Below are 17,761 nucleotides of genomic sequence, written 5' to 3'. Positions count from 1 at the left end.
CTGTGGTCCATGGACCACTGGTGCTGTGCTGAAAAACTGGCTAGTCACATAGCACAAGCTGTCCCTGTTTCCAGCTACTGATTATTAAAAATATAACATACTTTCCCAATATTACTTTTCCATAGACATGATCACTGAAGAGATCTCAGGGATATTATGCAGTTGTAGATGGGAAGGAATGTGGTCCACAGGTGTCATAGTAGGGAGCGAGCTGGGCATTTATAAACATCTGTAAATCATGGGCTACCAAAAAACTGAGAACCTCTGCCTTAGATGTCTCCATTTAAAATTCAGGGGGAGTTCTGTGAAGAGGCTTACTAGACTGGGACCCTAGTTTGCTGCAGGAATACAGTCTTTTCATCCTACACTTAAAGAGGGTATTTACTGGGATAATCATATTTCTGTTTAAGATTTATTTACTACTACAAGTAAAACTTAAGATTATTAACACTGAAAGAATAAATATATTTCCTCTCCCCCTTCCATCCCTACAAGTTTGATAACTTAGTGAATTTCACAGCTTTTGCATGTGGTCACTTATTTTTTATCCCTGCACTGTCAGTCAATTTTCCTTTTGTTTGCATGGTCTTACATAGCAGAATTTTTTTAACAAGGACATTTTGACTGTAAAAATCACAAAGATATACAAGGGGTCAAGGACAAGTAAAGTACATGCAACTTTATGAAAGCTAGAGACCAGATTTCAAGTACTGCATCCCAATAAACTACGGAGTAATATCAGTATTTCTATCCACTGTATGTAGACAAAGTCTATGTGTACAAAATCCACCAGAGAGAGTACAGCACCTCTAAAAGGTTCTGCTGGGAAACCAAACAATGCCTGCTATAGGGAAGCATCTATTTGAATGAGGAACTTTCGATGAAATTGAAAGGAACTGTAAGGAATTAGCAAGCTCATTACAGAAGCTGAATTTATGCTGCCGAGGTTATTTAACAGCACAACCAAATTTTGGAGACGTTCATGATTTGCCAGTAAGACTTCACTGTGGGCTTAAATTTACAAGTACAAGGTCTGACTACATAAAATTATATTTGTATATATGTATTAAAGGGCTGTCATGCAATTAAAAAAATTAATCGCGATTAATCGCACTGTTAACCAATAACAATACCATTATTTAAATATTTTTGGGTGTTTTCTACATTTTCAAATATATCCATTTCAGTTATGACAGAATACAAAGTGTACAGTGCTCACTAAATTTTTGATTACAAATATTAACACTGTAAAAAACAAAAGAAATAATATTTTTCAATTCACATAGTACAAGTACTGTAGTGCAATTTCTTTATCATGAAAGTTAAACTTACAAATGTAGAATTATGTATAAAAAGTAACTGCATTCAAAAATAAAACAAAGTCCACTCAGTCCTACTTCTTGTTCAGCCAACTGCTCAGACAAACAAGTTTGTTTACGTTTATGGGAGATAATGCTGCCCGCTTCTTATTTACAAGGTCACCTGAAGGCAAGAACAGGTGTTCGCAAGGCACTTGTGTAACAGGCATTGCAAGGTATTTATGTGCCAGATATGCTAAACATTCGTATATCCCCTCACGCTTCAACCACCACTCCAGAGGACATGTGTCCATGCTGATGGGTTCTGCTTGATAACTATCCAAAGCCGTGCGGACAGACCCATGTTCATTTTCATCATCTGAATGGGTGCCACCAGCAGAAGACTGATTTTCTTTTTTGGTGGTTTGGGTTCTATAGTTTCTGTATCAGAGTGTCGATCTTTTAAGACTTCGGAAAGCATGCTGCACACCTTGTCCCTCTCAGATTTTGGAAGGCACTTCAGATTCCTGAACCTTGGGTCAAGTCCTGTAGCTATCTTTAGAAGTTTTGCATTGGTACCTTCTTTGCATTTTTGTCAAATCTGCAGTGAAAGATTTCTTATAAGGAACACCATCTGCTGGGTCATCATTAGAGACTGTTATAACATGAAATATGGCAGAATGTCGGTAAAACAGCAGGATTCAACTCTCCCCAAGCAATTCAGTCACAAATTTAACTAACTGATTTTTTTGAATGAGAGTCATCAGCATGGAAGCATGTCCTCTGGAATGGTGGCTGAAGCACGAAGGGACATACAGATGTTTAGCATATCTGGCACATACATACCTTGCAATGCCTGCTACACAAGTGCCTTGCGAACACCTGCTCTCACTTTCAGGTGACATTGTAAATAAGAAATGGGCAACATTATCTCCCATAAATGTAAATAAACTTGTTTATCCGAGCAATTAGCTGAACAAGAAGTAGGACTGAGTAGACTTGTAGGCTCTAAAGTTTGACGTTTTATTTTTGAATGCAGTTATTTTTTGTACATAATTCTACATTTGTAAGTTTAACTTTCATGCTAAAGAGATCGCACTACAGTACTTATACTATTTCTTGTTTTACAGTGTAAATATGTAATCAAAAATAAAGTGAGCACTGTACACTTTGTATTTTGTGTTGTAACTGAAATCAATATATTTGAAAATGTAGAAAAACATCCAAAATATTTAATAAATGTCAATTGGTATTTATGGTTTAAAATGAAATTCATTTTTTTAATTAATCGCATAAGTTAACTGCGATTAATCCACAGCCCTAATATAGATGACATTCTAAAAGTGCTTTGGTCATTAGTCTATTAAGAATTCATATAGAACCAAATACACCTGTATCAGATGCTATTTTTCACTTTTCAATTCAGATTTAGATTTTAATAAATGCAAAAACTGCCATACGGGACCAAATCAGTGAGCCATCTAGTCAAGTATCCAGTCTGACAGTAGCCACTTCAAGATGCTGAAAGGAGGTACAAGAACCCCAACAAAATCTTGGCAATGGTTAGGTTGCTGGTGTGATGAGACCACTGCCTACCATACCTGTATTGGCTCATTGTACTCCCCTGTCTGTTGTCTCTTGTTCTATAGTTAGACTATAAACTCTTTGGGGTAGGGACTGTCTTTGTTCTGTATCCATACAGCACCAAACATAATGGGGTCTTGGTCCATGACTGGGGCTCCTAGGTGCTAAGTATTATACAAATACATAATAACGTAATAGGCAGTTTTCAACAATCTGTCCCATGAAAAGTTTTTCTCTAACCCCCACTAGTCAGAGGTCAGCTTAGGTCCTGAAGTGAGAAGATATACCTAAAGTTTTCCCTTTAAATCTTTACTAAAGCTAGATGTTCTTGCTATCCATACTTAAGTTTTTGGCAGTGAATTCTATGGGCTCATTATATGAGCACAGTATTCCAGGGGTGGCCACTTTATTGGTTTATAGAATAGGATAATGTTTAGTATTATTCTCCATCCCACTCCTTAGACATCCTAACACTGTTTTCTTTTTTGACCATTGCTGCACACTAAGCAGAGGTCTTCACCGAGCTGTCCATAAGGATGCCCAGCTTTTCCTCAGTTGTTACAGTTGATTTAGAACGGAATCAGATGTACGAGTAATTAAAATTATTCCTTCCAATGTGCAATACTTTGCACACTTAAACAAGTATGGAAATTTTTCAAGATGCTCTTTCTTTAGTTTATAGGTCTGGGATAACATGTTCCCATGAAAAGCTCCCTCACTCCTACCCAACTGCTATCTGGTTTGCTTTCTTTCTAAAATGGAGCACTTTCATAGATCTCACCTCCAACATGATCAGGACTACTGGGATGTTAAGAAGTGAGGGAGGAATATCTGAGGCTTTACCTCCTACACTCACAAGAGACCAACATCTTTTCCACTTCTGAAGCACCCACCACTAATGAAAGATTGCTTCAGCCGAGACCATCACCAGATGCTGGATATGGAACAGCCAGCGTCCCAATCTACCATTTTGAAGCATTCGATTACTGCTATGCTTAGAAGATGTTAAGTGGCAAGTATTATTTTGCTTGAATTATGGACAGGCTCCAGGCTTTTCTACAAGACTGAAATTTGTTTTCAGAAGCCTCTCAGAAACATCCTTACTCAAGTAGACACCGCCATGTTGTTGGGGAACTGTTCCTGCTTCATAATTATTGAAGTGACTATCAGTTTTGATCTAGTTACATGAAAAGTATGAATTAAAAATATTTCATCTGAACCTGACATAATTGAGCTCAGTTTTGCATAATATCTTGTTATTTAACAATGCATGCAACAACAAGTTAAAATCAAAGGTAGGATACTTTAATAAAAGGCATGGCAAAAAAGTGCCAGAGGGAAATTTCTTACTTGCCAAATACAGACTAGGTGATTGTGCAACATGCAGGAATTTCCAGTCCAGAGACTGATAAAGTGTGTGCCCCATGGTAGAGAGGGATTCATTCTTCTCTTTTCCCCTCCCCAATGCAACTGGTCTGTTAATTTCTTCATTCTAAGGGCATAAATACATGCCACAATCTTATTTTGGCAGATTAGTGAAGCAAGTAAACATGCAGAATTTATTACTACTATACAACTGATATTTACTTAAGGGTAAGAAGATTAAAGTCAGGTTTGTTTTCACAAACTTTATAAGCTTCATAACTTCATAAGCTTTTTTATACAATCATCCCTCACACTTAAACGTAGTAAGCTTGACAATTCATTGCCATTTCCAATTCAGAGAAGCTAAATGCAAGGAGGACAATGCTGCTGTAGAGAAGCTAAATGAATTTTGTGCATTGGTCTTCACTGTAGAGGATGTGAGGGAGATTCCCACACTTAAGCCATTCTTTGTAGGTGACAAATCTAAGGAACTGTCCCAGATTGAGGTGGTTTTGGAACACATTGATAAACTAAACAATAAGTCATCAGGACCAGATGGTATTCACCCAAGAGTTCTGAAGGAACTCAAACATGAAACTGCAGAACTGGGGTATGTAACCTATTGCTTAAAATCAGCCTTTGTAACCGATGACTGGAGGATACCTAATTTTTTTTTTTTTTTTAAAAAAGGCTCCATAAGCGATCCGAGCAACTACAAGCAGGTAAGTAACTTCAGAACTAGACAAATTGGTTGAAACTTTAGTAAAGAACAAAATTATCAGATATATACATAAACACAATATGTTGGCAAAGAGTCAACAGCTTTTGTAAAGGGAAATTATACCTGACCAACCTATTAGAATTATTTGAGGTGGTCAACAAGTATATGGACAAGGGTGATTCAGTTTATATAGTGTACTTGAACTTTCAGAAAGCCTTTGATAAGGTCCCACACCTAAGGCTCTTAAGCAAAGTAAGTAGTCATGGGATAAGAGGGAAAGTCCTCTCATGGATCAGTAACTGGATAAGAGATAGGAAACAAAGGGTAGGAATCAATGGTCAGTTTTCACAATGGAGACACGAAAATAGTGGGGTCCCCCAACGATCTGTACTGAGACCTGTTCTGTTCAACATATTCATAAGTGAGCTGGAAATGAGGGTGAACAGTGAGGTGGCAAAATTTGCACAATTCAGAATTACTCAAGATAGTTAAATCCAAGCTGAGAGCGAAAAGTTAAAGGGTTCTCACACAACTGCATGACTGGACAACAAAATGGCAGGTGAAATTCAAGGCTGATAAGTGCAAAGCAATGCATAAAAAATAAACCCAAACATACATACAAAATGATAGGTTCTAAATTAGTTGTTACGACTCCAGAAAGAGTTCTTGGATATTTCTCTGAAAACATCTACTTAATGTGGAGTGGCAGTCAAAAAAGCTAACAATGTTAGAATCCATTAGGAAAGTGATAAATACGACAGAAAATATCACAATGCCACTATATAAATCCATGGTATGACATCTTGAATTCTGCATGCAGTTCTGGTTGCCCATCTCTAAAAAGTTTAGAATTGGAAAAGGTACAGAGAAGGGCAACAAAAATGATTAGGAGGATAGATTAAAAAGACCGGGATTGCTCATTTTAGAAAAGACTAAGGGGTAATACGATACAGGCCTATAAAATTGTGAATGCTGTGGAGAAAGTGAATAGGGAAGTGTTATTTACCCCTTCACATAACACCAGAACCAAACATAAGAAAGTACTACTTCACACAACGCAGTCAATCAGGTGATGTTTTGAAGGCCAAAAGTATAACTGGGTTCAAAAAAGAAATATATAAGTTCATGGTGAACAGATCCATTAATCGCTATTAGCCAAGATGGTCAGGGATGCAATTTCATAACCGTATATTCCTAAGCCTCTGACTGCCAGAAGCTGGGACTGGACAACCTGGGATGGATCACTGCATCTATTCATTCCCTCTCAAGCATCTGGAAGTGGCCACTGTCAGAAGACAAGATATTGGGCTAGAGGGACCATTGGTCTGACCCAGTATGGCTGTTCTTACTTTCACTGCAGTCAGTAAAATATTTTTCAACTCTCACTGGAAGAATGTTAGGCCTTAACACTGAGCACTGTAGTGAGCATAATTCTGGAATGGAGGAAAACTCCAGGAACACCCTCATTAGAGATGTATGCCCATAATCAGACATTTGTTTTTGTTGAATTTCAGAGGAAATGAAGCACGGAACCACTGGAAAGGAAAGAGGGGCTATTACAGCTCTAACTGGATCAAAATGAATGTGCTAAGCACTTATGATCTAGTCAAACACAAAAGATTTGGTTAGTCTAGTAAGGCAACTAGTAACACTCTGAAGAGGCCCATTTTGGTTACGAAAGAGCATCAGGTTTGAACAGTTCACTGATTAAGTTGGTAACACAGTTTTGCCATACAGAAGACGGAGAATTAGAACAGGCTTCTCGCTCTCATAGCAGGGCATTGCAAGCACTGAAAAAATGATGCTTTAGCCCAGATGGAAGGTGGCTGGTCTCACAGGAACACTCCAACAACTGTGTGTGTGTGTGGGGGGGGTGTATATGGGTGCACAAGAGGAAATATCCCACTGAACTGAATAGGAAGCAAATGGTAGGTCTCCTTTTGGACACTGAGGGCTGATATTGGAGGAAGGAGTATCTTCTGACAGCTGAGACGACAGCAGGCCAGGAACTTCTCTCCCATGCCCCAGAATGATTCCTCAGAAGGAAGAGACAGTCCACCCATCTTATCAGCACCTTGTCACATCCATTTCCCAAGGCAATTGAGAATTAGCAGAGAGGAGGGGTATTTTTCCTTCCATAGGTGAAACCCTAAGATGAGACTGTTTGCCTGCCTGCCTGCCTCCCTCCCCTGTGCTGCTCTGGTGTTGCCCTACATTAGAGCATTACCCCAATCACAAAAAAATCCAGTGACTGAAAGTTCATCTACATTTAGAGAGAGAAAGTTAAGGTTATATGCAAAATTTCAAAGTCTGAACAGTACATTTGTGGAAAAGAATCACCCAGCAAGGGTACCTTTGTCAGGCAAAAAACCGGAACTGTAAGTACTAGTTTTCTAATCTGGTGAGGAAAAGGAGACCAAAGCCCCTTTGATACAACTGCTGCAACAAGGAAGTGAGAGCTTTTTGGTGCTGTAAGGCAGCAGGTAATAAAACACACTGTTCCAAGAGCAGTGCACAACTGATGACACAGATTCGTATGGATACACGCATCCATTCTGACTTCTGTAGCACCAGAAACGCAGCAAAAATTTACAAAAGTCAAACTACCAGCCAGGAAAACATTTTTAGCAATTCACAAGGATATTTTAAATAATGGAATATTAATATAAAATAAGGATCAGACAAGGTGGTCTATCTAGTCTAGTATTTTGACTCAAACCATGGCCACCACCAGATGCACTGGAGAAAGGGTTAAGAAATACTGTGATGGATAAATATGGAATAACCTTCCCACTAGGAAATAAGAAATAGCCCCATCAGTTTCCTCTTTTAAGTCTCTCTATAAAACTTGTGCTGAGATGCCTACCTAATCAGCTGTCATGCTGTGACTGCTGCTTGTTACACTTGTTATAATCATCTCACAGCTACCGTGTGCTATCACCTACCTGCCGTTTACAGTTTTATATGTAGACTGTAAGCAATTTCAGGAAGGAACTGTCTTTTTGTTATGTGTACATAGTCCCTAACACAATGATACCTCATTTACAATTCAAATGTTAAATAATTATATTACTTAGCTAAATCTCTCTAAAAACCAGTAAGTTGATAATATTCCTTGTAGAATGTATAGTTTTGAAAATACGGTTGAAAATATGAGTGTTGTACTATCTGAGCAAAACTAAACAGCACAGGAATTCTTGTGTACAATCTCGACACATAAAATTATCCACTAAGTCATCTTGGCTATTCCTACTACAAATGCGAAACTGATCCTCTATTTCCATGTCCACAAATAAACATTCCTGAATGCTATATCTGAAATACCTATTGTCAAAAAATGGCCAGCTTACCTCCATCATCCAGGGGTCTTTTTTGTACTCCATAACCATAGACAGAGGGGTCCACCAGCGGCGCAGTATTATTCAAGTGAGGAATATCTCCAATTTTAGCAGCAATCTGTTGAAGCAGATTTTGTTTAAAAATTAGCGTATGTGAAATGTCAGCCATAGCAACTAAATTCTTTGGTCCTTGCTGTCTACTAGAGCACTTTCTCCTGTTACTGTTTTGTCTTTTTAGCTACTAAAATCAGGGCTTTCGTGGCGCAAAGATGAAAAAAACTGTAATTTACTTCACAAGTTAACTGTTTCTGCTTACTTCTGATATTCCTATTTCAATACATTCTCCTTTGCCCAGCGTTGTTTCCTGTACCATGTCATAGGCATTTATTTAAATATCAGATGTTATTAGTAGAGGAAGTACAGTCCAATAGTTAGGGTGCTAGCCTGGGATTCAGCAGCCCAATTCCCTGCTCTGCAACAGACTCCCTGTGTGATGTCAAGTAAGTCACTTGTCTCTCTACCTCATTTCCTCGTCTGTAAAATGGGGATAGTAGCACTTCTTAATTCACAGGGGTGTTGCAAGGATAACTACACTAAAGACTGTGAGGTGTGCAGATACCATAGCAATGGAGGCCAGATAAGTAACTAAAATAAACGTAGGGATACCAAGAAACTACACTCATTTTTTTGAGAGGGATTTTTGTTAATAAGAGCAGCATAAAGTATATGAAATGATGCTTCATGCAAAACCTGATGAATGGTCAGAAAAGTGTCTTATTCTGTATTGTTCCCCTCATTCTTTTCCAAGGAAAAATATTTCGACAGGCTCTGTATTAGGAGTTTGATGGAGGATTTAGTTCAGAAGAATAAAAGTAGCAGAAAATCATTTCCACACAATCAGTTCTGATATCAGATTACTACTAATTGGGATTTCAGTAGAGAATAAGCAATAGCAACAAAATAATATCTTTTTACACAGACATTCTTCATAATGAAGGGAAAAGAGATGGAAATATATAACCAAAGGTGTTTCTAAAATGTAGCTTTCCTTGCAACAACTGACACATATCTACAAGGGTTCAAGTTGTTGACGCTACCAACTGCTGCAGAGGAAAAGCCGGCTGTCCAAAATTCAGGACCTGCAGTAAGTAAAGTAGAAAGCTCTTTGTAACATGGATTTCTATTACACTAGGACACTGCTTTTCACTTCACTCTTTTTATTTTTTTTTTTTAAAAGAGTAAAAAACATTGTTTGTGCTACTTATAGTGAATAAAAATGGCCTTCGGTTGTCTTCAGTCTGCCCCCTTCCTTTAAAAATAAATAATATATGTATATGTATAAATATAAATATAAAAACAGTATCAGTATGCAGGTTCCAAAAGAAGTTCTCGATTTCCCTCTTTTCCCTATCATATTTTTGCAATCTCGACAGGGTGCACTTGCATGTACAACTGGAAATTAACAGGGGCAGCTGAAACCCAAGTTGCATCTTTTCTAGAACCCACTGAAGAGGAAGGGGTGGTCAGTCTGAGGCGATCTAGTTTCTTTTTAATATATGGAATAATGCAGCTCCACAAAATGCTGCAATTACAGAACAACTCAGGTGTGGTTTATTTGTGTCACCCAAAACCACTGGTTTCATGTAAATACAATTTTAGGGGTCACATTAATATGTACTGTCCACCTCCCCAAACACATGCAGTGTCTCAGGTGCCTGCTTATGTAAACTGTCACATTCTATACCAGGACATGTTTCTGGCCCTCCTCCCATCTGCTATCCCTCGCTTGGTTGCTTTATTAAAGCTATTTACATTTCAAATACCACTTCAATACGGAAAAATAAACAGCCATTTTTGGAATCTACTAACAGCTCCTATGTAATAATTTATAATCCACAGATCTGCAATAGACTGGGTCTGCGAGCCCTAATATATTGTGGCAGGTTACTGATCATATGTTTTAACAGGTTCATTGAGAACCGTCTCCCATTTTAACAGTTATTTTGTTAAAAAAGTCCTCCCACCGCCCCAATTTCCACAACTGAATTTATACTTTAAATAGTTCATTTGGTCCAAATCCTGCCCTTGGCTACACCTGTGCTGTTTCCCAACTACCCTGCTAAGAGTCAAAAATATACAATTAGGGCAGAATTTGGCCCACAGAAACTAGACTAAAATTCAAAGTCAGCATTTTCACAATGCACAATTATTTCAAGCTGGTCAAGGCTTATGAATATTTTAAAGACCGCTGTTGGATTATACAGGGACCACTGACCAATTCCTTACCACAGGAGGAAAAAAAAATAATCAAAAACTACAATGTAAAGTTAGCAAACATTTAGAATAGATGCAGCAGTTACATTATGTTTTAATGTCTCTTGTTTAAGTTACAATAGGAGCCTCATTTATTACTACAGGTTCTGCAGGAAGATAAATGAGGCATTCTGAAGCTAGGAAATTAACAAAAGCATGCAGCCCTAGCCCTTATCTGACTGGATGACCTTGAGTAATGTACTGCTAGCTACTGCTTTCACCCCTCTAGACGTCATTCTCCATTCCCCCTATATAAAAGCCTTTATTCAGTTTAATTCTAAAGTGTGTTGTAGAAACATCACTAAAGCAGAAATTATTTCTGGGATTTGGCTGGCCATTCAAAACCTGAGCTACACATTTGCAGAGGTACAGTCATGGAAAAAGTGATAGTTGTACGTGCTTTACTATTTACAATGAAGATAAAAAATAAAACTATTTCTTTAAATTGAAGCATTCCTAGTAGTTCGGGAGGCATGTGACCTGGTACCTTTTAGACTTCTGTCCATTTATACCTCTGGTGCATCCTTCTTTTACAATATCGTTTAAGGATTTAAAATCCATTCACGTGCGGAAGATGAAAGTTTCGAAGGCAAGTGTGATAGGACCTAAACCATCAACTTCTACAGAATTTAGTCTAAGTTTCTAGACTACAGCTACAAAAAGAATCTTTCAGATCTTAATACAATATAACTCAATGAAGTATTATCGCCCTGAGTCTTCCAACAGCTCCGGTGCCTCCGCTGCTGCTCATGTTTGTCAAGCAGAATACTGAAGGTAACGTGACTTGCGTCAGTTTCTCAACTGCTATCTAGAACCCTGTGAGGAGTGGTGAAACTGTCCAGAGCCATGTAAGTTTTGTTTTGCCTTAACTGGGAAAACCAGCTGCAGCAGCAAAGACCAGCTATTGATTTATTTGAAGAAAATCTAAGAAATGAGGGGGAGGGGGGAAAAGGCCAGGGAGATGTAGAGTAGCTGATACCTTCCTCCCCCTTCCCCACCCCTAGGAGTCCAAAAAAGGCACAAAGAGGCAGAGAAGTATCTCCCTTCCAAAGGAGTGGTTGGAGTGTTCTTCCTGTCCCTTTTTTTTTTTTTTTTAAATTAAAAAAGGAGACCTACAAGGTAGAGCCTGATATGAAAGATGGAGTTTACACATAGGGTCCTGATGGGACCATGATAAAAATCCCAGCACCTAAGGTTGGCAGAACAAGGGCTTACCAGCCATTACCCATCACATCACATCAACGACGGGGCCGCTAACTTTGTCTTTTGCATCTTCCTCTAGATAGTCAATTTAAACCTCCAGCTAGTAAGTATCCGGCTAATTTCTCAAATTTAGATTTTTTATGATGCAAATCACTTCACTGCAAGAGTGCCATGTGCATGTGGAGAGGGGACTAGCACCATACAAAGAAAAATAATTTATTACATGGTGAGACTGTTAAGGAGGGGAGGGGAATGCATCACCAGGAAAATTTGTTAATACAAGTTACATTCCTTAAAGGAGTAATACAAATGTTCTAACTCTCAAAAGCAATTGAATTCCAAATTACAGTATCAGCAGCCTCACTATGTGAGCTGGCTACTGCATATGTCAGCTAATCCACGAATCTGAGATTCCCCATGGAAGGCGGGGAGAACATGTGTCTCAAAGCATCAGCATACATTTAGAGATCTTTTTGTTTTGTAGGTTTGTATCAGAAATTTTACACTATTACTATAAAAAAAGGGTTCACCTAGGACAATCCAATAAAACAAGACAACTCATTTCTTTGAAAGGTCCTACAGACTTCTGTGGTTGCCAGCACATTTCACAATGTCTAAGCATGCAGTTACTGTGTCTGATCATCCTGTAGATCTACTGACCTGAATATTTAGTTGCCCATAATACTGATGGTTCAACCCAGATTTACAATAATATAACCCATATGAGAAGTGAAAGTGGACCTCCAGCACATTTAGATTAACAGTCCTATATGCAGCTTTAGCTCAAAATTGATTCAAAACCACAAGAGGGGGTATTTACATCAATAACCCAGGGGCCAAAGCAGAGCTGTAGCAGTTCTAGGGTTTGCATGATTTTTTTAAGCGAACAGAGTTCATAAAAAGGTACCATATTGCTGAAATCCCCCCGCCCCCCAATGACATCTACCTACAGAAGAGGTATGCCATGGACAAGTACAGTGCAAACTTTTCTAATTTCAGCCAAAATCTTAGTCACCATCTCTAGGGACAAGACAGCAGAATCAGTCTCTACACCCCATTCAACAAGAATGCCAGAGGTGTGAAGAGGTGATAGTTGGATCTGTAAGGCACACAACTGCCCACTAGGAAGTGAACCAAGACCACCTCATTTCATATTGGTCACTGTGACAAGGATTTAGTCACATCACAGCAAGGCATGAGCCAAACTATTTGTACTCAGTTATAACTCCCTTCATAGCTATTAAGATAGTGAGCTTGATCTTAAGTTCTATTTTTTGCCCAGAATCAACAACTCTCCCTCCCCCAAAGAATACTGAACAAAGCTGTCAAGCCAGGCAGCGTACAACCATCTTACAGAATAGCAGATCAGTGACTCAACTACCAAATCTTGGGGGAGCCCACATTTATCAGACACATTTATTTTCATTGATAAAGGCCTGTAAAGCGTCCTGTTCCTAGGACACTTCATTGGAAGCGGACGGCTTTGAAGACTTTCAAAGCTTTCACTAGAGTAACTCAGTACATTCTGGGCCTAGGGATATCAATTTATTCATTCCCCTGTTAAACGTAAAGAAAAGCCAGTTTACAATGAAAGAGGGCCCTGATTATGGTACAGTTTAATGCTCCATTTTCTCTGTGTATGAGTGTGTGGAACAATCCTACCATAACCCACAAATCTGACAGAGCAGCCATATTAGCATAGATAAGCGATCAACTTTCACTAATATACACAGGTCAATACAGTCACAGAAATTCCTCCTTCACGTTTAACTCGTTATTGATCCAGCGAATGGTGCATTTCAGTATGAATTCAGTATGTTTCCAATGCAGTACTCCGTTTCCTTTCAAAAAGCCACAAATGATCAGCAAATAATGGAAACTTTTCTTCTACCTGAGCAGGCTGTCCAAGATAAAGTCCATCCATTACTTAAGAAAAGGCAGAAAACATTCTCAAATACTCAAAATGAATTTCTGCAAAAAGCTGGAGGCCTTCAGTAAGAGGTCCAGATTATGACATGTGTCTACGATATTTCCCAGTACAACAGCCTCTAAAGGTTAACAATCTGATGCTAACAGGAAGACACAGACATCAACATGCAGTCAAGTCAACACAGCTGTAGTAGCCACTGAAAAAATCTGATTTGCCTTGTCTGGGTCACTGCAGAAGAGAGTTACCTATTGCATATTGTAAAACATTACTAAGATGTGATGCTTTGGATCAATAGCTGAAAAGCAGTAAGTTGCAGATAATGTGTCTTTCCGAAAAAAGTAGATGATGTGCTACCTAGAACAGCCAGTGTCTTTGCACAAGTCTCTGAAGACTAGGTAAAAATCAGTATTCGCTACCATATTGGTTTATGACGGAGCTGTACAAAGTGGTGAGCCCTTTCGCTTCGTTAGAACAATAGGTCAAAAGGTTTCATGATCCAACTTATTTCTCCAGGAGCTTCTCAGTTAAAGAATAGAATACAGGTATCTGGGCAACAGAGATCTTTTCCCCCACCACCCCAGCAAAACTGGAAAGGGACAGTAAGACCATACAGAATCTTCAAGACTTGCTTCTAGTAGTTAGCCACGTTATGTCCTGTTGGAATGTAAATAACCACAATGAACAAGTTCCATTTAACACCTGCGATAAATATGGAACAAGAAAAATGATGAATACACAGGAATGAATTTTGCACAACTAGCAAAACCCACAAGGCAGTGGTCTCCTGTCTCTGAGATCACTTTTCATAAACTTGCACATTGCTAAGGAGCACCATAATTTCTCAGGTTTCAGAGTAGCAGCCGTGTTAGTCTGTATTCACAAAAAGAGAAGGAATACTTGTGGCACCTTAGAGACTAACAAATTTATTTGAGCAAAAGCTTTCGTGAGCTACATTTCTCAGACATCCTAGATTTTATGCAGAAAAGTTGTTTGGATTTCCCTAACCCTCTCCACCCATCTTTGAATATTTTTGTTTTAGAATCACAGAAGTTACACTTTTCCACCTCTTCTGGGATGGATGCTAACCCCTAATGATAAATACAGTATTTTCCCTATATTATAGTTTAAATTGATTTACCTAGACTAGTCTTAAGTATCCTTTTTTAAGGAACAAAAAAAGGGTGAAAGCTTATTTCTATTAACTTTGCCAAGGAAAATGTTGCAGGTTAGTATTTCTTTATGAAACAGCCACTTTTTCTGTGTCAGAAGCCCAACCACTGAACTGCAAAGTAACCATATCTCCCAAAAGCCCACAGAACCTGCACCTCCAGCTGTCTGACCTCCTTCAACCTTGCATCCCTATAAACCCCTTAGGGGTCTATTCCCCCTCCGCACCCAACACTTCCTAAATCTTACAGCGGGGAGGCGTTTTCACAAGCACTCTGGCCTCCTGGGTGATGAAAGGCGCTGCACAGACACAAGGTCCGGGCATTATTTTTCAGAGAGAAAGTTGGGCAGGTGGTGAACAAGGCCTGGGAGAGCCACGAGACTGGTCTCCCCACAACCTCTGCCCCAGCGCTCCCCGCCCATCCAGGGTGCGCCTAGGGCGCCGGCCCATGCCATCCCCCTCCCACCCCGCCCCTCGCAGGCCTCGCTCCAGCCCCCCGGGGTCCTTCCCCAGAAGGAGGCGCAAGCCCCTGCGCCCCACGCGCAGGCCGCTCCACCCTCTGCCCCACTCGCCACCTGGCCGGGCCGCCCCGCTCCCTCTCGCGCCCCGAGGCCTAGCAGCGGCTCCGAGGCCTGCTCCTGTGCCCGGGCTCCGTTACCTGGCGGACCCGGTGCAAAGCGTCGGCGAAGCCCTCGGATTTAATCCCCACTGGAGCCGCGCTCTGCCCCTGCGCCAGCTCCGCCATTACACGCGCCAGCCACCCCCACCACTACCGCCACCGCCGCCGCTCCGTCCTGCCTGCCTCTTTCCGCCGCCTGGGCACCCGTACCCGGAAAAGGAAAGGCCCCAAACTTCCGCCGGAAGCAGAGGGGGAAGGGGACCTCAAGCCCAGCAGATAGGGGGCTCTCACAATGACGTCAGCAACCCGCCAGAACGAGGCCGCTTCCGGCGCGTGCAAGGCCTTGCTCGGGGGCGGTGCTTCTCGTGCGCTGGTGGCTGGCGCCGCATGGCTCCCTAGGGGGAGAGGGGTGGGGAGGCGTGGACCGAGCCCCGCACTAACCCCATCCTCTGGGGAGCCGCTCCGCTCATTGCCCTTCCTCCCTTATAGCATCGCTCATTAGCATCTTAATTAATGATGCTAGTCCTAGATAATCTAGCCCTGCCCTGAGGGCCCACAGCACCGCTGGTACAACTGGACTAGATGACCTCTCGAGGTCCATTCCAGTGCTAGGCATAATCAATATCGCACGCACTTAGACCAAGCCAGCAGGGAGGGTTGCCCAGGAAGTTTCCCAGCTTGCTACAGTTTTGTCTGTGCGACCCCTAGCTCCCCCACACAAGGCCCCTGAATCATGGCGGGGTCCCCAAGGCATCATAATGTGACACAATGACGCAACACGGTTATTACTGGTGTTCCCTTATTTAAAAACAAACAGACAAACAAACAACCCTAGACCGGTGTTTCTCAGTCAGGTACACAAAGGTCTTCCAAGGGGTACATCAACTCATCTAGATATTTGCCTCATTTTACAACAGGCTACATAAAAAGCCCCAGCAAAGTCAGTACAAACTAAAGTTTCATACAGCCAATGACTTGTTTATACTGCTCTATATCCTGTACACTGAAATGTAAGTACAATATTTATATTCCAATTGATTTTTTATAATTATATGGTAAAAATGAGTTCAGTAATAGCGTGGTGGGACACTTCTGTATTTTTAGGGCTGATTTTGTAAACAAGTAGTTTTTAAGTAAGGTGAAACTTGGGGGTACGTAAGACTAATCAGACTCCTGAAAGGGGTACAGTAGTCTGGAAAGGTTGAGAGCCCTTGCATTAGTGCACTGCAGTGCAAGTCACCATCTCTGGATGGCAGGGCCTATGAGCCCAGAACTATTTCCCAGAAAAAGAGCATTTTTCCTCTGTGGATGCTGTCAGAGGCTGCTAGGGATGGGCCTAAGTTACGATTTCTGCTCATGCAAGATGCCTAAGAATGTCAGGTCACTTTGCTTTGCCCCCAGCTGTTTCTCCAGCATCCCCCCTCGCTCCTGACATGGCACTGGCTAGTAATACCCACCTAAACATCCCCATTCCAAGCTATCCCAGTGGAGCAATTACCAATGTGTGTCTCTGGGCTTTCCGATGAAAATAAATATGTTTTCCTCCTTTTTCCAGTGCTCTAGTTTCCTTGTCTCCTCTCAGGCATGTATCCTGAGAATCTAGCTTCCAAGGCAGAACTATTCCAAGCCTCTTAAAAGTTGGTTGAATTCTAAAATAGGTTGCAGTTGTGGATTCAGAGACACTAAAATAGTCCGATCAGAATCTGTGTTGTTAAAAGAGATGTCAACGCTAGAATTTGTAGTCGTCTTTTTACAGGTGTTAATTAACATGATTGTACATTCCAGTCTAGACAGGTGTCATGGGGTCCATTCACCGCTGGTGGTACCTCCTCCTGCCATCCTGGGAATTAGCTCTGCCAGGCATTGCACCCCTCCTCTCGCAGTGTCTCTCCCACCTTCCTCTCACCTTGCAGCCCCTCTCGCTCCTGGAACTGTAGCCTCCTTTTTGTGACTCAGCCAGGTCATCACAACATGGTTCCATATTCCAGGGGGAGTGTAACAAAGTCTTTCCCGGACCAAATCGTCCCAGGCAGTCCACTTTCTTCTGCCTGGTATGTGCCATGTCCCCTGTAACTGGTAGGGGAACCCAGGCCTGCACTGTCTTCCATAACTGTTTTTCCCTGAGCCTTTTCCTACCTTCCTCCCTCTCTGGGTCCATCAGCCTCCCAACTCCCTCTTCTCAGGGAGTAACTGTAGATTACCTTCTAGCCCAGGGGTGGGCA

At 40.9% G+C, this 17,761-nt stretch overlaps 1 protein-coding gene across 14 annotated transcripts in view; it reads right to left on the bottom strand.

The window, feature by feature from the left end:
• Positions 1-15,716, bottom strand: part of FUBP3 (far upstream element binding protein 3) — a 56,422-nt gene extending 40,706 nt beyond the window's left edge. For 11 of the 14 annotated variants that reach the window (XM_073314631.1, XM_073314641.1, XM_073314640.1 and 8 more), the window contains exons 1-2: positions 15,579-15,716; positions 8,319-8,424 (exon numbers count right to left, since the gene is read on the bottom strand). In XM_073314631.1, the coding sequence (XP_073170732.1) occupies positions 8,319-8,424; positions 15,579-15,665 (193 nt within the window). In that variant the 5' untranslated portion in view covers positions 15,666-15,716. Of the gene's footprint in view, positions 1-4,232; positions 4,375-8,318; positions 8,425-15,578 lie in introns of those variants that run through there. The other 3 variants (XM_073314633.1, XM_073314634.1, XM_073314638.1) reach the window with 1 other exon arrangement.
• Between the last annotated feature and the right edge of the window lie 2,045 nt (positions 15,717-17,761).

The sequence above is a fragment of the Lepidochelys kempii genome, chromosome 16 (genome assembly GCF_965140285.1).
Source record: "Lepidochelys kempii isolate rLepKem1 chromosome 16, rLepKem1.hap1, whole genome shotgun sequence".
Taxonomy (NCBI): Eukaryota; Metazoa; Chordata; order Testudines; family Cheloniidae; genus Lepidochelys; species Lepidochelys kempii.
The sequence above is the reverse complement of the archived record's forward strand: the minus strand, read 5'-3'. Positions and strand labels throughout refer to the sequence as shown.